This window comes from Salvelinus fontinalis, chromosome 38, assembly GCF_029448725.1.
Source record: "Salvelinus fontinalis isolate EN_2023a chromosome 38, ASM2944872v1, whole genome shotgun sequence".
NCBI classification, from domain to species: Eukaryota; Metazoa; Chordata; class Actinopteri; order Salmoniformes; family Salmonidae; genus Salvelinus; species Salvelinus fontinalis.
The window spans coordinates 11,658,003-11,682,840 of record NC_074702.1 but is presented as its reverse complement, the minus strand read 5'-3'; the positions used below and the strand labels follow the sequence as shown (position 1 = coordinate 11,682,840).

Here is a 24,838-nt window from a genome sequence, read left to right as displayed (position 1 = left end):
CGTGGTGGCGTTGTAGTGGGATGGCGTGGTGGCATTGTGGTGGGATGGCGTTGTGGTGGGATAGCATGGTGGCGTTGTGGTGGGATGGCGTGGTGGTGGTGTGGTGGGATGGCGTGGTGGGATGGCGTGGTGGTGGTGTGGTGGAATGGCGTTGTGGTGGGATGGCGTTGTGGTTGGATGGCGTGTTGGTGGTGTTGTGTGGTGGGATGGCGTGGTGGGATGGTGTGTGGTGGGATGGCGTGGTGGGATGGTGTGGTGTGGGGATGGCGAGGTGGTGGTGGTGTGGTGGAATGGCGTTGTGGTGGGATGGCGTTGTGGTTGGATGGCGTGTTGGTGGTGTTGTGTGGTGGGATGGCGTGGTGGTGGTGTGGTGGGATGGCGTTGTGGTGGGATGGCGTGGTGGCGTTGTGGTGGGATGGCGTGGTGGTGGTGTGGTGGGATGGCGTTGTGGTGGGATGGGTGGTGGCGTTGTGGTGGGATGGCGTTGTGGTGGGATGGCGTGGTGGCGTTGTGGTGGGATGGCGTTGTGGTGGGATGGCATGGTGGCGTTGTGGTGGGATGGCGTGGTGGTGGTGTGGTGGGATGGCGTGGTGGTGGGATGGCGTGGTGGTGGTGTGGTGGGATGGCGTTGTGGTGGGATGGCGTGGTGGCATTGTGGTGGGATGGCGTTGTGGTGGGATGGCGTGGTGGTGGTGTGGTGGGATGGCGTTGTGGTGGGATGGCATGGTGTGGTGGGATGTTGGTGATATTGCTGGTGGAGCTCAGAGGAGAACGTTACTGATTGTCTCTGCAAAGCCCTGAGGGTCTGCTTACAGTATGTCATTTAACTGAGCTGCTGTGATGAAATGGATTGCTGCAAGACAATAAAGCCCATTAGAACTGAATTTTGAGAGTGTTGGAGATGGATGGAGGGAGGGAGAGAGAGAATAGACAGGAGAAAAGAAAAGGGTAGAGGGATGGATGGAGAGATATAGTTGTGATCTGGGGGAAGATGAGTGCAGTGGTTAGGGTAATGAGCTAAGTCACTAATTAAAATATACCTCTATTTATTGAATGACTAAAGAAAAAGAGAGGGAGGGTGAGAGAGAGGGTGGGAGGTTAGGAGAGGGGGAGGGAGGGGGTTAGGAGAGGGTGAGGGAGGGTGAGGGAGGGGGGGAGAAACAGAGGAAAGATTAGGTGAAAAAAGCTGAATCCTAGGTGGTGTATTTCCCCTTGTGGCTCTTCACAGTCTTCTATTGACAGTGAGAAAGTCAAAGTAGTGTAGGCTGTGACCAAATCAATGTGGAGCAGCGGTAAGGGACGAGGCCTTCTGACCAGCGGCTAGATGACATTTAGCCTTGTGTTGTGAGTGACACACAGCTTACTACAGCACCGGAACAGAAAAACACGCAGAAACAGGGGATGTTCAATCATACGTGAGTGTTTTATCTCTCTAGTTTAAGGAATGATATTTCAGAGAAACGTCCTTATCAACAACTTCAACATGCAGATGAGAAAACAGCCGTGAATATAGGTGTCTGAGTGGCGAGCGAACAGAATAACAATATGATAGGAGAATGCCTGGCGGTGTGCTGACTGGCTGTACAGCCGCATAGTAATTCAGCTTTAGAGAGAGAGGGTGCTCATAGAGGAATGAAATAAGACAAGGAACAAGGGAATGGAAGCGGAATGAAAGAGTGCGTGGGAGAGAGGAGAGTGATTAAGGTTGAGGAGGATCGCATCGGATCGCATGAGGGAAAGAAGGGAGATTTGAGTGGAGAGAGGAGAGTGATTAAGGTTGAGGAGGATCGCATGAGGGAAAGAAGGGAGATTTGAGTGGAGAGAGGAGAGTGATTAAGGTTGAGGAGGATCGCATCTGAGGGAAAGAAGGGAGATTTGAGTGGAGAGAGGAGAGTGATTAAGGTTGAGGAGGATCGCATCTGAGGGAAAGAAGGGAGATTTGAGTAGAGAGAGGAAAGGATGTTGGAGGAGAGAGGAGGGAGAGAGAATGAAAGAGAGAAATGGAGAGAAGTCATTATTTATAAGTCTTCCCAGAATGTAGTTTTGATGGTCAAGAGATATGAATCAGTGTACAACTAATTAGCTGACTGACCCTGCCCATTAATCCCTCTGCCTCAGGTGTGAGACACACACACACACACACACACACACACACACACACACACACACACACACACACACACACACACACACACACACACACACACACACACACACACACACACACACACACACACACACACACACACAACATACATACTGACCCATTCCTTTGTGAAGTCTTTCTCTCACAGCCGAAGAACCGGTTTAAGTTCTCTCTCTGACTCACATGTATGCATACCCACATGGATGACGCAAACACACACTTGTGTGTTGCATAAGTGACAGGAAAGCTGAGGTTGGACACTGACGGGATAGAGGGAGGATGTGGACGAGTGAATGAAGACAGGCTGAAAGGAAGAGGAGAGGAGGAGGAGGAGGAGAGAGGGATGAGGTTTATGCTGATGTAAGAGGAGTGGCAGAGGAAGAACAGATGGAGGGTCTCAGGGCCAGTGGGAGAAGAGGGAGAGAGGGAGAGCAGACGGAAGAGGAGTTACCAATAAATTACTCTAGACCAAGGTGTGTGTGTGTGAGTGCGCGAGTGTGTGTGTGTGTGCGTGCGTGACGCATGGCTCGTGAGAGAGAGGCACACAGTGGTTCGATGAAACATATTTCTACTGCACCCTGCTGTTTCAAATGGACAGTTTGATAAAGTGTTTCACACACACTCACACACACGCACCGTGCTCCCAGCCTCTCACTCAATCCAACTGTCTCAGTCACTTAAAACCACTTAACTGTACCCTCACTGTCTCAACAGGCATTTTACCTTACCATTGTGTCAGTATCCAATCTATTGTCTCATATTGAATGTGTCTGTCCCATAACATTGTTTCACAGAGAATGCTTCCATCAAACACAATATCTTCTGTCTCCCTAGCTACTGAGTCATCAACAATGTGTCTATGGTAGAAAATATGTCTGCATCCCAACCATTGTCTTATAGTGAATGTGTCGATGTCATTTGCCAATGTCTGTCTCCCTGGCTACTAGTCTATAGAAATGTATGTCATGGTAGATCATATGTCTGTAGTAACCATACCATCTAGAACAGTGGTCACCAACCTTTTCTGACTCAAGATCTACCGCTCAGATTATTATTATCTATTTTTTTAACTATTTTTCTCCCCAATTTCGTGGTAATCAATTGGTAAGTTACAGTCTTGTCCCATCTCTGCAACTCCCGTACGGACTCGGGCGAGGTGAAGGCCGAGAGCCGTGTGTCCTCCGAAACACAACCCAGGAAAGCCGCATTGCTTCTTGACACAATGCCCACTTAACCTGGAAGCCAGCCGCATCAATGTGTTGGAGGAAACACTGTACACCTGGCGACCGTGTCAGTGTACATTGCACCCGGCCCGCCACAGGAGTCGCTAGTGCACGATGGGACAAGAACATCCCTGTCGGCCAAACACTCCCCTAACCCGGACGACGCTGGGCCAATTGTGTGCCACCCCATGGGTCTCCCAGTCGACAGAGCCTGGAATCGCGACAGACAGAGCCTGGAATCGAACCAGGATTTCTAGTGGCACAGCTACCACTGCGATACAGCGTCTCAGACCGCTGCACCACTCAGGAGCCCTCTCAGATTTAAAAAAAAACATGACTTAAAAACTGTAAATCTATGCAACATTAACCAATTATTCCCAGTTCTGTATCAATGAGGTTTGTCCAGTAGGCTATAGGCCCAATACATTATCACTGCAGACCATTTTGAAATTATATTTAAAAATGTAGGTATATCATCACACTGGTAATAGATCATGTGTTGTATTACTTGTGAGGCACAGCTGAGTAAACATAATAATGTATTTATTTGTATTACTGGACTGATGGCCTGCATCTGATGGTCAGTCTGAGGAGAGGGAGGGAGCAGCGGTGAGGCTGCCTCTCACACGACATACCGACACCTTCCCTCCGCTCTCCCTCCCTCCGCTGAGAAAAGGGGACTGTCTTCCAGAGATAACTCAAGTCGCACTGCATTATTTCTGCCTCATGCACCAAATCATGTTGTTACTCCTATGTCCAGAGAAAGTGAAATATTCCTTGATATTAAAAAAGACACAAGCCGCTAATAATAACAAACGGAAGCTTATCGGAACACTTCTATACTCATTCATTGCCGCTGCAGTGCTGGTTGTAGCGTGAGTGTGAGAATGCACATTTTATGGCATATAAAAGTGTTGAACAGTGTTGACAGTGCTGAATAACAACTTAAACATGAACTTACACATAAAAACAGCAGCTCTTCGCTGTATTCGTTGAGTCTCTCTCTTCTCATGGTTTTGAAATCTCACTGTATCAACTTTGATGTGCATTCGAGGTTTATTTTTACAGTCTATGGCTCGAGGAAACTGCAGACACAGTGATCTGAGCTATCTGATTGGCCAGTGGTAGGTCTATCGGTGTACTTGATAAGCTCCCTGGGCCCGCCGGGTAGGCAGAGTTATACCTTCAGACACATGACATGGTTGAAAATGCCATCCCGGCGCTAGGGCTGCTGAATCAAGTGCACCTACTGACAACAGTGCAAAACGAAGGCTTTATCGTTGTTTTTTTTACAAAAAACATTGCTGATCGACTAGGAATGCCTTGGAGATCGAGCAGTTGATGGCGATCGACCGATTGGTGACCACTGATCTAGAACCTATCTTTCATAGAAAACTATGATTGTCTTATAATGTGTTATCCTTGCCTTGTCTGTTGTAGAGAATGTGTCTGTCACTACCATTGTCCTTCCCACCTCCCATCATGCCACCTCCCACCCAACCACCCTCCTCCTAACCCCCAGCTACGCACCGGACCCCCGAGGTAACGTACAGCCCTCCCTCACCCTTAACACACTCCTCCTCTCCATCTCTCCATCCTTCCCTTCCTTCATGGTCACAATCACTGCCACTTAACAGCTCTTGTCCTCCTCTCTTCTCTGTCCTTTTCTTGTCACTGACACACTTTGTCTGCTTTAACCTTCCTTTTTTTCCTTTATTTTTATTTCACCTTTATTTAACCAGGTAGGCCAGTTGAGGACAAGTTCTCATTTACAACTGCGACCTGGCCAAAATAAAGCAAAGCAGTGCGACAAAAACAACAACACAGAGTTACACACGGGATTAACAAACGTACAGTCAATAACACAATAGAAACATCTGTATACAGTGTGTGCATATGAAGTAAGGAGGTAAGGCAATAAATAGGCCAATAGTGGCAAAGTAATTTCAATTTAGCAATTTACACTGGAGTGATATATGTGCAGATGAGGATGTGTAAGTAGAAATACTGCTGTGCAAAAGAGCAGAAAAACAAAAACAAATATGGGGATGAGGTAGGTAGTTGGTTGGATGGGCTATTTACAGATGGACTGTGTAGAGCTGCAGCGACCGGTAAGCTGCTCTGACAGCTGATGCTTAAAGTTAGAGAGGCAGCAGAGAACATTGGCAGCAGAGAACTGGAAGGAAAGGAAAGGAAGGCCCTTGACTGGCCTTCCCACACACGCTCTCACACACATACACACACATTCCCCCACTCTCATCAATGGCTGGCTGATGCTGTGCTCTGGCCACTCAGTGTTGGGGCTGTGTCAGTGTGTAAGTCCCATGGGGTGGGAGCACACATGTACTGTGTTATTGTTATTGACCCAGGGATGGGATGGCCATAGGACTTCTGTGAGGGACACAAGGATCTGTGGGTGGAATGACACATACGCACGCATGCATACACACTCACACTTACACACACTTACACACTTACACACACTTAAACATTCACACTTACACACACTTACACACACTTAAACATTCACACTTACACACTTACACACACACACACACACACCACACACACACACACACACACACACACACACACACACACACACACACACACACACACACACACACACACACACACACACACACACACACACACACACACACACACACACACACACACACACACACAGGGCCAGCTCTAGCCTTTTGGAGGCACTAAGCGAGATTTGGTTGTACGTTTTAAAGTTGATTTCCTGCAGTTCAAAACATTTTGCCATGGGGTGGTGATGCATTTTTGCTGATGTAAATCAAATTTCCTGCAATTCTACACATTTTGCTATGCTATGCCTGGTTGGCTCTGCCCACAGTCCAGCTCGTCTTCACCCAGCCTGGCAGACTTTTCGTCAGTACCACCGTTTTTAGTGCCTCCCTTCTCGGAGAACCTCTGTTGTACCTCTCTGAACTCAGCAGCAGACAGAGAGCCCCTGCCACTCTCCTACGTAACTCTTCAGGAGCAGCATTGTGTATTGAGATGGTTCCTGAGCTGGGGCACTGCCCAGAGGGAACAGTTTCTGCAGGACCTTTTGGGGACGCTGTGCCAGTGAATGTGTGTACCCTCTTCGAGTCGCTCAATACGCAACAGGTTAAGGACAGCCCACCAAATATCTTTGAGTGCCAACTGCGCCTCTGGACCCAATGGTTTGAGTCATGGAGTGAGGAGAAGAGGAACAGTTTCCTGCACATTCTAGAAGAGAGGGACCCGATCTTTGTTGCCTACTTCTACAGAGGTGTAGCTGGGACAGCAAGCAGGGATTGAGGGATACGGAAAATACAGGGGGGGAATTGGTAATTAACTACAATGACCATAATCCATTGCACTTCTACTTGTCCGGTCTGTGTTTCTTTTACGCCTGTTACAGAAGATCGTGAGGGGATATAGAGTGCAGCTGTTGCTTCGCAAGGTATCTCTACCTGAAAAAACACGATCTAAGTGATTGATAGTTGGTATTCAGCAGTCATAAAGGAATGCCTTATTTACTTTGAAGAACTACAAAATTGTGATTTTGTCGGACATCACATCAAATAAAATATATACAACAACTGAAATATTGCATTCAAGTAAAGTAATGTGAATACATTATGGTTAATAAGTCATGGGACTTCTATTAATGGTTTTATTCTGTGTTTTATTCTGTGTTCTGTGTTTTAGCGTTTTACCCAAATAATCAAAACCGAAATCGAATACGGTTATTTTTTAATAATCGAACCGAAACCGAACCGACCTCAAAAAGCACTCATCGCTCAGCACTAGTAAGTTGAGACTCAGACTGAGTTCCTAAAAAAAAGGATATATACAGTACCAGTCGAAAGACTGGACACGCCTACTCATTCCAGGGTTTTCCTTTATTTTTTAAACTATTTTCTACATTGTAGAATAATAGTGAAGACATCAAAACTATGAAATAACACATATGGAATCATGTAGTAACCAAAAAAGTGTTAAACATCAAAATATATTTTAGATTTTAAATTCTTCAAAGTAGCACAACTGTTTGGCTCAAACGCATTAAGGAAAGACATTCCACAAATTAACTTTTAACAAGGCACACCTGTTAATTGAAATGCATTCCAGGTGACTACCTATGTATGTATGTACAGTTGAAGTCAGAAGTTTACATACACCTTAGCCAAATACATTTAAACTCAGTTTTTCACAATTCCTGACATTTAGTCCTAGTAAAAGTTCCCTGTCTTAGGTCAGTTAGGATCACCACTTTATTTTAAGAATGTGAAATGTCAGAATAATAGTAGAGAGTATGATTTATTTCAGCTTTTATTTCTTTCAACACATTCCCAGTGGGTCAGAAGTTTACATACACTCAATTAGTATTTGGTAGCATAGCCTTCAAATTGTTTAAACTTGTCAAATGTTTCAGGTAGCCTTCCACAAGCATCCCACAATAAGTTGGGTGAATTTTGCCTATTCCTCCTGACAGAGATGGTGTAACTGAGTCAGGTTTGTAGGCCTCCTTGCTCGCGCACGCGTTTTCAGTTCTGCCCACAAATTTTCTATAGGATTGAGTTCAGGGCTTTGTGATGGCCACTCCAATACCTTGACTTTGTTGTCCTTAAGCCATTTTGCCACAACTTTGGCAGTATCGTCCATTTGGAAGACCCATTTGCGACCAAGCTTTAACTTCCTGACTGCTGTCTTGAGATGTTGCTTCAATATGCCATCTATTTTGTGAAGTGCACCATTCCCTCCTGCAGCAAAGCATCCCCACAAAATGATGCTGCCACGTGCTTCACGGTTGGGATGGTGTTCTTTGGCTAGCAAGCCTCCCCCTTTTTCCTCCAAACATAACAATGGCCATTATGGCCAAACAGTTCTGTTTTTGTTCCATCAGACCAGAAGACATTTCTCCAAAAAGTATGATCTTTCTCCCCATGATTCCTGTTGATTTTCCCATGATAACAAGTAAAGAGGCACTGAGTTTGAAGGTAGGCCTTGAAATACATCCACAGGTACACCTCCAATTAACTCAAATGATGTCAATTAGCCTATCAGAAGCTTCTAAAGCCATGACATAATTTTCTGGAATTTTCCAAGCTGTTTAAAGGCACAGTCACTTAGTGTATGTAAACTTCTGACGCACCACAACAAACCTGCCAAGAGAGGGCCGCCCACCAAAACTCACAGACCAGGTAAGGAGGGCATTAATCAGAGAGACAACAAAGAGCCCAAAGATAACCCTGAAAGAGCTGCAAAGCTACACAGAGGAGATTGGAGTATCTGTCCAAAGGACCACTTTAAGCCGTACACTCCACAGAGCTGGGCTTTATGGAAGCGTGGCCAGGAAAAAGCCATTGCTTAAAGAAAAAAATAAGCAAACACGTTTGGTGTTCGCCAAAAAGCATGTGGGAGACTCCCCACACATATGGAAGAAGGTACTCTGGTCAGATGAGAATAAAATGTAGCTTTTTGGCCATCAAGGGAAACGCTTGTCTTGTCTGGCGCAAACTCAACACCTCTCTTCACCCCGAGAACACCATCACAGTGATGGTGAACACAGTGAAGCATGGTGGTGGCAGCATCATGTTGTGGGAATGTTTTTCATCGGCAGGGACTGGGAAACTGGTCAGAATTGAAGGAATGATTGATGGCGCTAAATACAGGGAAATTCTTGAGGGAAACCTGTTTCAGTCTTCCAGAGATTTGAGACTGGGACGGAGGTTCACCTTCCAGCAGGACAATGACCCTAAGCATACTGCTAAAGCAACACTCGAGTGGTTTAAGGGGAAACATTTAAATGTCTTGGAATGGCCTAGTCAAAGCCTAGACCTCAATCCAATTGAGAATCTGTGGTATGACTTAAAGATTGCTGTACACCAGCGGAACCCATCCAACTTGAAGGAGCTGGAGCAGTTTTACCTTGATGAACGGGCAAAAATCCCAGTGGCTAGATGTGCCAAGCTTATAGAGACATACCCCAAGATACTTGCAGCTGTAATTACTACAAAAAGTTGCTCTGCAAAGTATTCACTTGTCTTATTTCTTGTTTGTTTCACAATAAAAAATATTTTGCATCTTCAAAGTGGTAGGCATGTTGTGTAAATCAAATGATACAAACCCCCCAAAAATCTATTTTAATTCCAGGTCGTAAGGCAACAAAATAGGAAAAATGCCAATGGGGTGAATACTTTCGCAGCCACTACATATAAATACTACGTATATATATTTACAGTGCATTCTGAAAGTATTCAGACTCCTTATATTTTTCCGCATTTTGTTACGTTACAGCCTTATTCTAAAATTGATTAAATATTTTTTTCCCCTCATCACTCTACACACAATACCCGTTTTTTTACATTTTAGAAAATGTATTACAACTTAAAAATAGACTTTTTTTTTACATAAGTATTCAGACCCTTTGCTAAGAGTCTCTAAATTGAGCTCAGGTGAATCCTATTTCCATTAATCATCCTTTAGCTGTTTCTACAACTTGATTGGAGTCCACCTGTGGTAAATTCAATTGATTGGACATGATTTGGAAATGCACACACCTGTCTATATAAGGTCCCACAGTTGACAGTGCATGTCAGAGCAGAACAAAGTCATGAAGTCGAAGGAATTGTCCGTAGAGCTTTGAGACAGGATTGTGTCGAGGCACAGATCTAGGGAAGGGTATCAAAACATATCTGCAGCATTTAAAGTTCCCAAGAACACAGTGGCCTCCATCATTCTTAAATGGAAGAAGTTTGGAACCACAAAAACTGTTCCTAGAGCTGTCCGCCCAGCCAAACTAAGCAATCGGGGGAGAAGGGCCTTGGTCAGGGAGGTGACCAAGAAACCGATGGTTACTCTGACAGAGTTCCAGAGTTCCTCTGTGGGGAACCATCTCGGCAGTACTCCACCTATCAAGTCTTTATGTTTGAGTGGCAAGACGGAAGCCAATCTTCAGTAAAAGGAACATGACAGCCCGCTTAGAGTTTGCAAAAAGGCACTTAAAGGACTCTCAGACCATGAGAAACAAGATTCTCTGGTCTGATGAAACCAAGACTGAACTCTTTTGTCTGAATGCCAAGTGTCACGTCTGGAGGAAACCTGTTACCATCCCTACAGTGAAGCATGATGGTGGCAGCATCATGCTGTGAGGATATTTTTCAGCGGCAGGGACTGGTAGACTAGCAGGATCGAGGGAAAGTACAGAGAGATCCTTGATAAAACCTGCTCCAGAGCGCTCAGGACCTCAGACTGGGGCGAAGGTTCATCTTCCAACAGGACAACGGCCCTAAGCACACAGCCAAGACAATGTAGGAGTGGCTTCGGGACAAGTCTCTGAATGTCCTTGAGTGGCCCAGCCAGAACCCGGACTGGACGCTCCCCATCCAACGTGACAGAGCTTGAGAGAATCTGCAAATTGTGGTCCCGTGTGGCTCAGTTGGTAGAGCATGGCGTTTGAAACGCCAGGGTTGTGGGTTCATTCCCCACGGGGGGACCAGGACGAATATGTATGAACTGTCCAATTTGTAAGTCGCTCTGGATAAGAGCGTCTGCTAAATGACTTAAATGTAAAATGTAAAATGCAAATACAGGTTTGCCAAGCTTGTAGCATCATACCCAAGAAGACTGGAGGCTGTAATCGCTGGCAAAGGTGCTTCAACAAAGTACTGAGTAAAGGGTCTGAATACTTATGTAAATGTGATATTTCAGTTTGTTTTTTTCAACAACAAAAAATCTAAAAACCTGGGTTTGCTTTGTCATTATGGTATATTGTGTGTAGGCTGAGGGGGGGGGAAATGAAATCCATTTTTAGAATAAGGCTGGGGGCAGTTTCTCTCTACCTCTATCTCCCTCCCTCCCTCTCATCTCATCTCATCCATATATATATATATATATACTGTAGATATAGGATATGATGACCGGTATTATTATAATTTTTTCTGGGGTCCTAACCGACCACTTATGTCGCTTTTGCCTGGAACCAGCCCTGAAAAAAAAAAATATATATATACACACACACACACACACACACACACACACACACACACACACACACACACACACACACACACACACACACACACACACACACACACACACACACACACACACACACACACACACACACAATGGCAGGGCAGTTAAGCCAAGCTGATTCTCTGTCTCCCACTGTGAGTAAGTGGCTGTCATCACATAGAACAGAGGGTTACCACCTGGATCTCTTCTGTCCATGTGTGTGTGTCCTCTCTCTCTCACCCTTTCATCCTCACTCTCCAGGTCTTTATTTTCCTCTGTTTTCTTTTACCTCTCATCATATCCCGTCTTCTCTGTCTCATATCTTCTCTCTACCTCTCTCTCACTGTCTCCCACTCTCCTCCCCCTCACCACCTTTCTACCTCCCTTTCTTTCTCCCTCTTTCTACCACTCACTCACTCACTCACTCACTCACTCACTCTCTCTCTCTCTCTCTCTCTCTCTCTCTCTCTCTCTCTCTCTCTCTCTCTCTCTCTCTCTCTCTCTCTCTCTCTCTCTCTCTCTCTCTCTCTCTCCATCTCTCAGGGGGAGAGATGAAACAGAGGGAGCAGGGCATTATTCTGCTCTTTCTGACAGGAGGTGTGCACCTGCTGTGCCTCGTGTTTGAATGTCAGAGAGAGCGATGCGGGAGCGTTATTGGGCGCGTGGGGAGAACGGCAGGCTCCTTTATACTGTCACTCATTACCCACCGAGATTTGGGCACAGCGAGGGAGAGAAATGCACCATGGGAAGGCAGCACTTAATTTTTCATCCGTCATGAAATATTGCACCGGCAGACTCTTCAACAGACGCTTCTACACTCTTTTATTTTTCTGTCTTGCCCGTGCTGCCACTGATAGATAGTCGGACACACACACTTTCTCATTTGCTCATTTGTCAGTCGTCTTTGCTCTCTTTTTTCTTCATCCATCCATGTTCTTTTGTTAGCATTGTGTTAATGATTCCTGTTTTAATTCCAGTCTGGTAGAGTTCTTGGACCATGCCCATTCCTATGTGTCCTTGTCTCCTGGGCAGGGTTGGCACTATGTATTCACACACAGGTGGTCACTCCACATTTTCACACACAGGTGGTCACACTACATTTTCACTCCAGCCTGTATGAATCTTCTTTATTTATTTATTTATTTATTTATTTATTTAACCTTTATTTAACCAGGTAGGCAAATTGAGAACACGTTCTCATTTACAATTGCGACCTGGCCAAGATAAAGCAAAGCAGTTCGACACATACAACAACACATAGTTACACATGGAGTAAAAACAAACATATAGTCAATAATACAGTGAAAAAAAAACAAGTCTATATACAATGTGAGCAAGTGAGGTGAGATAAGGGAGGTGAAGGCAAACAGATATATGTATAAATAAATAAAAATATAAAAAGGCCATGGAGGCGAAGTGAGTACAACACAGCAAGTAAAATAAAAACTAAAAAAAAACACTGGAATGGTTGGTTTGCATTGGAAGAAAGTGCAAAGTAGAGACAGAAATAATGGGGTGCAAAGGAGCAAAATAAATTAATAAATAAATACAGTAGGTAAAGAGGTAGTTGTTTGGGCTAAATTGTAGATGGGTTATGTACAGGTGCAGTAATCTATGAGCTGCTCTGACAGCTGGTGCTTAAAGCTAGTGAGGGAGATAGGTGTTTCCAGTTTCAGAGATTTTTGTAGTTCGTTCCAGTCATTGGCAGCAGAGAACTGGAAGGAGAGGCGTCCAAAGGAAGAATTGGTTTTGGGGGTGACTAGAGAGATATACCTGCTGGAGCGCGTGCTACAGGTAGGTGCTGCTATGGTGACCAGCGAGCTGAGATAAGGGGGGACTTTACCAAGCAGGGTCTTGTAGATGACCTGGAACCAGTGGGTTTGGCGACGAGTATGAAGCGAGGGCCAGCCAACGAGAGTGTACAGGTCGCAGTGGTGGGTAGTATATGGGGCTTTGGTGACAAAACGGATGGCACTGTGATAGACTGCATCCAATTTATTGAGTAGGGTTTTGGAGGCTATTTTGTAAATGACATCACCGAAGTCGAGGATTGGTAGGATGGTCAGTTTTACAAGGGTATGTTTGGCAGCATGAGTAAAGGATGCTTTGTTGCGGAATAGGAAGCCAATTCTAGATTTGACTTTGGATTGGAGATGTTTGATGTGGGTCTGGAAGGAGAGTTTACAGTCTAACCAGACACCTAGGTATTTGTAGTTGTCCACATATTCTAAGTCAGAGCCGTCCAAAGTAGTGATGTTGGACAGGCGGGCAGGAGCAGGCAGCGATCGGTTGAAGAGCATGCATTTGGTTTTACTTGTATTTAAGAGCAGTTGGAGGCCACGGAAGGAGAGTTGTATGGCATTGAAGCTCGCCTGGAGGGTTGTTAACACAGTGTCAAAAGAAGGGCCAGAAGTATACAGAATAGTGTCGTCTGCGTAGAGGTGGATCAGAGAATCACCAGCAGCAAGAGCGACATCATTGATGTAAACAGAGAAGAGAGTCGGTCCAAGAATTGAACCCTGTGGCACCCCCATAGAGACTGCCAGAGGCCCGGACAACAGACCCTCCGATTTGACACACTGAACTCTATCAGAGAAGTAGTTGGTGAACCAGGCGAGGCAATCATTAGAGAAACCAAGGCTGTCGAGTCTGCCAATGAGGATGTGGTGATTGACAGAGTCAAAAGCCTTGGCCAGGTCAATGAATACGGCTGCACAGTATTGTTTCCTATCGATGGCGGTTACGATATCGTTTATGACCTTGAGCGTGGCTGAGGTGCACCCATGACCAGCTCTGAAACCAGAGCTGGTTTATTCTGGGAGTGTCTGTGGTGTAAACACAGACTTGCCTCTGACTCAAAGGTATCTCTGTATACCGGAGCTCTGTGCTCTGTTGGTCTGAGCTCTTCCAATCTCCAGTGTTCTGTGGGTAATAATACAGATATGGTGAAAGATACAGTAGATTATCTCACCTTTCAGGGATGTACAGACTTTGATTTAATACTCCTTCTCTCTTTCCTCCACATATATCTCTGCCCCATTTCTCTCTCTCTCTCTCTCTCTCTCTCTCTCTCTCTCTCTCTCTCTCTCTCTCTCTCTCTCTCTCTCTCTCTCTCTCTCTCTCTCTCTCTCTCTCTCTCTCTCTCTCTCTCTCTCTCTCTCTCTCTCAATTCACTTGACTTGACTTGACTTTATTGACATGGCAAGTTCGTTATTACTTACATTGTCAAAGTATACATATCGAAAATAAAAATCAAATATATATGTATATATATACAAAATATATATATATTTATATATAAATAAATGGTGGGACCAACAGCAATAATAACAGTAGTAGTGGACATGGGATTACCATTAACAACAACTACAACCAAATCAAATCAAATTTTATTAGTCACATACACATGGTTAGCAGATGTTAATGCGAGTGTAGCGAAATGCTTGTGCTTCTAGTTCCGACAATGCAGTAATAACAACAAGTAATCTAACCTAACAATTCCACAACTACTACCTTATACACGCAAGTGTAAAGGGATAAAGAATATGTACATAAAGATATATGAATGAGTGATGGTACAGAACGGCATAGGCAAGATGCAGTAGATGGTATAGAGTACGGTATATACATATGAGATGAGTACTGTAGGGTATGTAAACATAAAGTGGCATAGTTTAAAGTGGCTAGTGGTACATGTATTACATAAAGATGGCAAGATGCAGTAGATGATATAGAATACAGTATATACATATACATATGAGATGGGTAATGTATGGTATTGTAAACATTATATTAAGTGGCATTGTTTAAAGTAGCTAGTGGTACATTTTTACATAATTTCCATCAATTCCCATTTTTAAAATGGCTGGAGTTGAGTCAGTATGTTGGCAGCGGCCGCTAAATGTTAGTGGTGGCTGTTTAACAGTCTGATGGCCTTGAGATAGAAGCTGTTTTTCAGTCTCTCGGTCCCTGCTTTGATGCACCTGTACTGGCCTCGCCTTCTGGATGATAGCGGGGTGAACAGGCAGTGGCTTGGGTGGTTGTTGTCCTTGATGATCTTTATGGCCTTCCTGTGACATCGGGTGGTGTAGGTGTACTGGAGGGCAGGTAGTTTGCCCCCGGTGATGCGTTCTGCAGACCTCACTACCCTCTGGAGAGCCTTACGGTTGTGGGCGGAGCAGTTGCCGTACCAGGCGGTGATACAGCCCGACAGGATGCTCTCGATTGTGCATCTGTAGAAGTTTGTGAGTGCTTTTGGTGACAAGCCGAATTTCTTCAGCCTCCTGAGGTTGAAGAGGCGCTGCTGCGCCTTCTTCACAACGCTGTCTGTGTGGGTGGACCAATTCAGTTTGTCCGTGATGTGTACACCGAGGAACTTAAAACTTTCCACCTTCTCCACTACTGACCCGTCGATGTGGATAGGGGGGTGCTCCCTCTGCTGTTTCCTGAAGTCCACAATCATCTCCTTTGTTTTGTTGACGTTGAGTGTGAGGTTATTTTCCTGACACCACACTCCGAGGGCCCTCACCTCCTCCCTGTAGGCCGTCTCGTCGTTGTTGGTAATCAAGCCTACCACTGTAGTGTCATCCGCAAACTTGATGATTGAGTTGGAGGCGTGCATGGCCACGCAGTCGTGGGTGAACAGGGAGTACAGGAGAGGGCTCAGAACGCACCCTTGTCGGGCCCCAGTGTTGAGGATCAGCGGGGTGGAGATGTTGTTACCTACCCTCACCACCTGGGGGCGGCCCGTCAGGAAGTCCAGGACCCAGTTGCACAGGGCGGGGTCGAGACCCAGGGTCTCGAGCTTGATGACGAGTTTGAAGGGTACTATGGTGTTAAATGCTGAGCTGTAGTCGATGAACAGCATTCTCACATAGGTATTCCTCTTGTCCAGATGGGTTAGGGCAGTGTGCAGTGTGGTTGCGATTGCGTCGTCTGTGGACCTATTGGGTCGGTAAGCAAATTGGAGTGGGTCTAGGGTGTCCGGTAGGGTGGAGGTGATATGGTCCTTGACTAGTCTCTCAAAGCACTTCATGATGACGGAAGTGAGTGCTACGGGGCGGTAGTCGTTTAGCTCAGTTACCTTAGCTTTCTTGGGAACAGGAACAATGGTGGCCCTCTTGAAGCATGTGGGAACAGCAGACTGGGATAAGGATCGATTGAATATGTCCGTAAACACACCAGCCAGCTGGTCTGCGCATGCTCTGAGGACGCGGCTGGGAATGCCGTCTGGGCCTGCAGCCTTGCGAGGGTTAACACGTTTAAATGTTTTACTCACCTCGGCTGCAGTGAAGGAGAGCCCGCAGGTTTTGGTAGCGGGCCGTGTCAGTGGCACTGTATTGTCCTCAAAGCGGGCAAAAAAGTTATTTAGCCTGTCTGGGAGCAAGACATCCTGGTCTGCGACGGGGCTGGTTTTCTTTTTGTAATCCGTGATAGACTGTAGACCCTGCCACATACCTCTTGTGTCTGAGCTGTTGAACTGCGACTCTATTTTGTCTCTGTACTGGGACTTAGCCTGTTTGATAGCCTTGCGGAGAGAATAGCTACACTGTGTGTATTCGGTCATGTTTCCGGTCACCTTGCCCTGGTTAAAAGCAGTGGTTCGCGCTTTCAGTTTCACGCGAATGCTGCCGTCAATCCACGGTTTCTGGTTTGGGAATGTTTTAATCGTTGCTGTGGGTACGACATTGTCAATGCACTTCCTAATGAACTCGCTCACCGAATCAGCATATTCTTCAATGTTGTTGTTGGACGCAATGCGGAACATATTCCAATCCGCGTGATCGAAGCAGTCTTGAAGCGTGGAATCAGATTGGTCGGACCAGCGTTGAACAGACCTGAGCGCGGGAGCTTGTTGTTTTAGTTTCTGTTTGTAGGCTGGAATCAACAAAATGGAGTCGTGGTCAGCTTTTCCGAAAGGAGGGCGGGGGAGGGCCTTATATGCGTCGCGGAAGTTAAAGTATAACAATGATCCAGGGTTTTACCAGCCCTGGTAGCACAATCGATATGCTGATAGAATTTAGGGAGTTTTGTTTTTAGATTAGCCTTGTTAAAATCCCCAGCTACGATGAATGCAGCCTCAGGGTGTGTGGTTTCCAGTTTACAAAGAGTCAGATAGAGTTCGTTTAGGGCCATCGATGTGTCTGCTTGGGGGGGAATATATACGGCTGTGATTATGATCGAAGAGAATTCCCTTGGTAGATAATGCGGTCGACATTTGATTGTGAGGAGTTCTAGATCAGGTGAACAGAATGACTTGAGTTCCTGTGTGTTGTTATGATGATCACACCACGTCTCGTTAATCATAAGGCATACCCCCCCGCCCCTCTTCTTACCAGAAAGATGTTTGTTTCTGTCGGCGCGATGCGTGAAGAAACCAACTGGCTGCACCGACTCCGTTAGCGTCTCTTAAGTTAGCCATGTTTCCGTGAAGCAGAGCACGTTGCAATCCCTGATGTCTCTCTGGAATGTTACCCGTGCTCGGATTTCATCAACCTTATTGTCAAGAGACTGGACATTGGCGAGTAGTATGCTAGGGAGTGGAGCGCTATGTGCCCGTCTCCGAAGCCTGACCAGGAGACCGCTACGTTTGCCCCTTTTACGGCGTCGCGTAGGGTCGCCGGCTGGGATCAGATCCATTGTATTGGGTGGAAGGCAAAACACTGGATCCGTTTCGGGAAAGTCATATTCCTGGTAGGAACGATGGTTAGTTGACGTTAATCGTATATTCAGTAGTTCCTCCCGATTGTATGTAATGAAACCTAAGATCACCTGGGGTACCAATGTAAGAAATAACACATAAAAAAACTAAATACTGCATATTTTCCAAGGAACGCGAAGCGAGGCGGCCATCTCGGTCGGCGCCGGAACCACAATATTAATCAGTATTAATATTAATCAGAACAACAATAAATTAAAGCAACAGTAGTAGACCAGTGTCAATATGACTTGAGAAGACATATGACCTGGTATGAAAGACAAAACAAAACTAAGCTAAATGGGAAATATTATCAACATTACTTTGCATTTTTCACTGGCTGTCCCTCAGGTTGTGGCAGGAGGACACATATTTGGCTGCCAAAACTGCACATTTTGGCTTTTCACCCAATAAATATTTGATTTTTTCTTCATCTTTTATAGTTTCAAATTCTTTGTATTGAGTTATAATTTTGGGAAAGAAATATGCTCTTAGGTCTGAGTATTTGTCACAGTGTAGTAGGAAATGCACCTCTGTCTCTACCTCTCCTCTGGAGCAGAGTGAGCACAGCCTGTCCTCTCTGGGCAGCCAGGTTTGTCTGTGACGACCGGTCTCTATAGCCAGACGGTGCTCACTGAGTCTGTACCTAGTCAATGTTTTCCTCAGTTTTCTATCAGTCACAGTGGTCAGATAGTCTGCCACCATGTACTGTCTGTTTAGAGCCAAATAGCATTGAAGTTTACTTAGATTTTTTGTGGTGTCTTTCCAATAGGTTATATATTTTTCTTTTTGTTTTGTGATGATTTGGTTGGGCCAGATTTTCTGGGGGCTGTCCCGAGGCTCTATGGGGTTGGTTTGGGTTGGTGAACTGAGCCTCAGAACCAGCTGGCTGAGGGGACTCTTCTCTGGTTTCATCTCTTGACATTGTAGAGCTTTGTGATGGAATGTTTTAGGGTCACTTGTTCTCTCTCTCTCTCTCTCTCTCTCTCTCTCTCTCTCTCTCTCTCTCTCTCTCTCTCTCTCTCTCTCTCTCTCTCCTCTCTCTCTCTCCTCTCTCTCTCTCTCTCTCTCTCTCTCTCTCTCTCTCTCTCTCTCTCTCTCTCTCTCTCTCTCTCTCTCTCTCTCTCTCTCTCTCTCACAGACCCCGGTGCAGTGATTGAGACCCACAGTGCAGTACCGTACGCTGTGATAGGGGGCGTCCTGGCTCTGCTGGTCTTCACCATCATCTGTGTTCTCATCATCACCATCTGGTGCTCTGTCCGACAGAAAGGTAACACACACACGTATGCGCACGCACGCACAGAAACACACACACACACAGATGACATTCACACTATTGAAAAGTTATGAATTCCATTAAAGGTGAGACTACCATGAATTGTCAATGGTCACGCCTCGCCTCGCTTTACAGTATCTGTCTCATTGAATGAAAAATAGTAAATAAAAGATGGACCCAAATAGATGGAATGAGATAGGGAGATGAGAAGGAAAAGGGCACGCTCTTTCCTCTCTCTCCTCAGAACATGACAAACGACCTTGTATCTTGGCCAGGGGGGTTGATGGGAAATGTATGCGCGGCCATGTTGTTTAATGACCCCTATGGTTTACTGTATCAGGGCACATCAATTTTAAAAAACGCAGTTACCCACGCTCCCCCATAACTTTAACAGCCTCTGGCAGCCCACTGTTTCCTCCTTCAGTGCCAATAAAGTTATCCGGAAATAGAACCTTTGAGACCAGGGGAGGGGCCATACAGCCAGAATGCCAATCAGCAAATAGACAGAGCCATTACAACCAATCAGTGAGCGGCAACAGCACAATTAGGGTCATGTCTCTGTATTGCTGTAGCTGCCAGTGTGCCAATCAAAGCCTTGACCAGACAGACTATCAACAAAGAGACTGCCATTGGCTCCTGCAGTGATACGTCAGCTTGAACATGATTGGGCTTGTTGGGCAGGTTTCCCGGATACAAATTAAACCTACTCCTGGACTAAAAAGCATGACTATGCTTAATCTGTATCTGTATCTGGCACTTTAAATTCTGAACTGATGATGTAAATCAGAGAGAAGTTCATAGTTTGACTTTCTCTTATTATATTACTCTGCCGTAGCTAACTTCCCCACCGTCCTTCTCTCTCTCTCCCTCTCTCTGTGCCTCTCTCTACCTTTATCTTTCTTTCTCTATGCCTCCGCCCCTCTTTTTCTCTATTTGCACCATGCTTGGCCCTCTCTCTCCTTTCCCCCTCTCCCTCTGTCAGGCTCATATCGTACCCAGGAGCCTATACTTAATTGGTACTGACCTAATTCTAACTGAACTAATAATTAATCACAGGTAGGACTTCAACAATATGGTAGAGATTGCTTTGATGGGTTCACAGAATGTCACAAGGATTATATTACTCTGTCACAACTAACCTCCACACCCCTCACCTGTCTCCCTCTCTCTGCTGCACAACCTTCTCTCTCTGTATGCCTCCTCGCTCTCTCTCTTTCTGCCTCCTCGCTCTCTCTCTTTCTGCCTCCTCTCTCTCTATGACTCTCTCTCTTCCTACTCTCCCCTGTGTCTTTGCATCTCCCTCTCTCCTTTTTTCTCTCTCTGTTCATTCTCCCTCTCCCAGGTTCATATCTTACCCATGAGGCCAGTGGGCTGGACGAGCACGGGGAGGTCCAGGAGGCTTTCCTCAATGGGAATGATGCCAGTCAGGGCAAGAAGGAGTACCTACTGTAGCCTCCATCCCCAAAACCCACACCCCTCCCCCAACACGCCATGACGGGTGGCCTTCTGAATCTACTGTAATACTACTGCACACAGTCCACATCACAGACCACAACACAGACCACAACACAGACCACAACACAGACCACAACACAGACCACAACAAAGACTGAAAGAGAGACGATCCGTCCAGCCCTTACATTACAACTGTGCCATACTGTAGATGTACTGGAGGAAGGAGTGAGGGAGGATGGCAGAGATAGGGGAAAGTGATAATAGGGTCATTATTTTGATAGAGAGAAGAGATAACAAGAAAGAAAGCCTCAGCACTTTCCTTCCCTGTGGTAATTGGAGAGGGAGGGAGAGAGAGAGAGGAAAGAGAAGAAACGTGGTGTGGGGTCGGTATGGTTTCCAGAAGCTATTGAGTTTGAATGTTCAATTTGATTACTTGAAATTGCCAAAGCACATCAGCCAACAGAGAGCAACTCATCTATAATTATTTGACAACATTGCAGAGTGAAAGTCTCATAAAGTATTTCTGAACTGTTCAGTCAATTCTGCAGACAACCCAGGTATTGTATTTGCCGTCCGTTCTGGGGAGTCTGCCAATGTTTTCTGGGTAATTTAGAAACCTTCCTGTTATGAATGACTGCTTTCCTCGCAGAACAGAACTGTTGTTTCTCTTTGAATTCTCTCTCTTTCTCCCTCCCTCTCTATTCACCTCTCTGTCTCCCTCCCTCTCTATTCACCTCTCTTTCTCCCTCCCTCTATTCACCTCTCTTTCTCCCTCCCTCTATTCACCTCTCTTTCTCCCTCCCTCTCTATTCACCTCTCTTTCTCCCTCCCTCTCTATTCACCTCTCTTTCTCCCTCCCTCTCTATTCACCTCTCTTTCTCCCTCCCTCTCTATTCACCTCTCTTTCTCCCTCCCTCTATTCACCTCTCTTTCTCCCTCCCTCTCTATTCACCTCTCTTTCTCCCTCCCTCTCTATTCACCTCTCTTTCTCCCTCCCTCTCTATTCACCTCTCTGTCTCCCTCCCTCTCTATTCACCTCTCTGTCTCCCTCCCTCTCTATTCACCTCTCTTTCTCCCTCCCTCTCTATTCACCTCTCTTTCTCCCTCCCTCTATTCACCTCTCTTTCTCCCTCCCTCTCTATTCAACTCTCTTTCTCCCTCCCTCTCTATTCACCTCTCTGTCTCCCTCCCTCTCTATTCATCTCTCTGTCTCCCTCCCTCTCTATTCACCTCTCTTTCTCCCTCCCTCTCTATTCACCTCTCTTGTTCCCTCCCTCTCTATTCACCTCTCTTGTTCCCTCCCTCTCTATTCACCTCTCTGTCTCCCTCCCTCTCTATTCACCTCTCTGTCTCCCTCCCTCTCTATTCACCTCTCTTTCTCCCTCCCTCTCTCTGTCTTTATCTCTCCTCTATTGTTGGCCAAAAAGAAAGGATTAGTGCCAGTCTCCTTTCGTGAGTTAGAAGAAAGGGAACATAAGTCGACAAGACACATTAAGGAAAAGCATAATTATTTTAAAATGCCCTTAAAGGGATAAAAATGTTAAAATGTCTTAAAGAGAAACAAATGAGTGAAAGGAAAGTAATGAATAAGGAAAAATACATGATGGATATTTTTCTGAATGCCAAGAACACACACACACACACACACACACACACACACACACACACACACACACACACACACACACACACACACACACACACACACACACACACACACACACACACACACACACACACACACATACATACATACATACATATCTCTGAATTCTTTATTTGTATAAAAATGTAAACAGTAAGATAACTTAAATGAATCTTTTAAGAAATTGAGAAAACAAACAGTTGACTATTGAAAGCATTATGAAGCTACTATACTAACACATTATTAGCCTAGAGGTACAAAAACAAACAAACTAGTGTCCAGTGATCAAAACAAAAAAGAAAAGATGAAAAAAAAAATCATTTGTCTTTATGAAATACCTGCGGTATTATAGATTTTTTTATTAATTCTTGTTATTATTTGGACCATTATGATTGTTATTATTATTACTGTTATGATTATTGTAAATGTTATAACTGTACACCTCCCATGTTTGTTGTTTTTGGTTATTCTATAGAAACTGCTGTCTTTCCACTTCTCTGACTCTGTCTCTCTAGTTCTCTCTAGTTCTTTCTATCTTTGTCTCCTGTGTCTATTTGTCTCTTCTTCTCGTCTTTCACTACTGTTTATTTTATAGTCATGTTGATATAGCTAACTATTTCTTTATAGGGGAAAGATACAAAGCACGACAAAATAAAAAATACTTCAAAAATAACACAGGAGACGAGTCTGTTCCTCTTTAATTAGAACTGTTCTGAGACACGGTGAGAGGAGAAGAAACACAGCAGATAACAACATCAATAGGGAATAGAGAGCTTAAGGTAGGAAGATGAAAACCCAGGCAGGAAGGAAGGAGAGAAAGACCTAGAACAGACGAGGGGTTGAAAGAGAATAAAAAACATGCATAAGGATCCATGACTGCTAATGAATCATGGGAAGAGACGGGAGGAGGGGGAGAGAGTGAGGAACAGAGGGTGGTAAAAGGACAGTCAAGTCAGATGCACAGAAAAATATGACGCCCCCACTATTTCCATGCAATCAATACCCGATTCTGTCAAGAAGCACTCAACCTGTCCATCTGCGTGTGCGGCTGGATTTAAAAGCTGCTGGAGGTCACTGCGTGATGGATCGATGTGTTTGTCTTCTATCGACGATAAGGCTCCACAGTAGGCTGTCATAAAGACAGATTGTCAAACGGCAATCAAAGTAATGGACTCACCAGGAGCAAGGGCTATACTAGCCTATACCAGCTGACGTGAACCAACCCTGTAGGCAGTAGGACAATGGAGACACCATGTCCAGAACACATCCCCAGGTTAGCTGAAATAATGACACTGAAACCTGATTTAGCAAATGGTGGGTGACGCATCTCTGAAAGTAGTCATCAGAGCCTGACTTCATTCAGCAGTGCTCTAATGCTAGAATGGCTTGTTCTATAACGGATAGTGTTCTAGAAGGATTAAACACTACCATCTAAATCAATCATCAGAGAAGATGATACCCTGTCACATAAACCCTGATGTGACGCGTAAAACATGAACATTTAGCTGATTCATGTTCTGCAACACGTTTATATCAGTATTTCTTCTGTTTTAGGACAGGTCATGGCCTATTATGACAGGCATATCTCTTCCTATGATAGCCTACCGTCATAAGCATTCTATACCATTAGTTCATTACAACCACCATTGTAGGTTGAGTGTTATATTATCCAATCATTACGTACAGACATTTTTTTTTTTATTGTAAGGTACAGAAATGATCTTTATTGTAAGGTACAGAAATGATCTTTATTGTAAGGTACAGAAATGATCTTTATTGTAAGGTACAGAAATTATCTTTATTGTATAGTACAGAAATTATCTTTATTGTATGGTACAGAAATTATCTTTATTGTATGGTACAGAAATGATCAAGTAAGACATGATAAGAAGGTAATTACACAGCAATACCAATTAATTGTTTATTTGTTTCCCCATTAGACCAGGTGTTTTCCTAATTTTGAATTATCTCATGTAAGTACTATTAAAGTACACATTCTTACCACATAATTTCCTACCCAATGCCATGTAAATACCAGCACTGTGAAATAGGAAGTGCCAGCAGTAGTGCTGGCCCCAGTTAGCCTCTGTTAATGGTAGTAAGGTGACCGGAGTGGCCTCTATTCTCTGGTAAATACCTTTGTGGTGCATCGGGCCGTGCTGTGCCATTGTGGTCCCAGCCATTGATTGAAGTGGTTGAGCATGTCAGTCGGTGGGCAGCGGTTAGAGAAGCACAGCCTAATCAGGAAGGACTGTGCTCTCGGGCAGACGGAACGATTGAATGGACACCCAAGCCAGAACTGCTCTCCATCAATAATGTATTCCAGGCAGAGAGAGATGTTGTTTTTGTGAAGATCTACGGGTGGGGTTTGAGGAGA

At 45.0% G+C, this 24,838-nt stretch overlaps 1 protein-coding gene, 1 non-coding gene and 1 pseudogene across 3 annotated transcripts in view; all 3 read left to right on the top strand.

The window, feature by feature from the left end:
• The window catches only part of LOC129837981 (cell adhesion molecule 4-like), a 290,305-nt gene extending 267,171 nt beyond the window's left edge, over positions 1 to 23,134 (top strand). Inside the window, exons 7-9 of one of the 2 annotated variants that reach the window (XM_055904587.1) lie at positions 19,227 to 19,355; positions 20,344 to 20,417; positions 20,704 to 20,791. In XM_055904587.1, the coding sequence (XP_055760562.1) occupies positions 19,227 to 19,355; positions 20,344 to 20,384 (170 nt within the window). In that variant the 3' untranslated portion in view covers positions 20,385 to 20,417; positions 20,704 to 20,791. Of the gene's footprint in view, positions 1 to 19,226; positions 19,356 to 20,343; positions 20,418 to 20,703 lie in introns of both variants that reach the window. The other variant, XM_055904586.1, reaches the window with a different exon arrangement.
• Positions 5,536 to 6,779, top strand: LOC129837982 (uncharacterized protein C14orf119 homolog; annotated as a pseudogene).
• trnas-uga (transfer RNA serine (anticodon UGA)) lies at positions 10,794 to 10,870 on the top strand. The gene has a single exon. It is a non-coding gene; the product is annotated as a tRNA-Ser (tRNA).
• Positions 23,135 to 24,838: the final 1,704 nt, after the last annotated feature.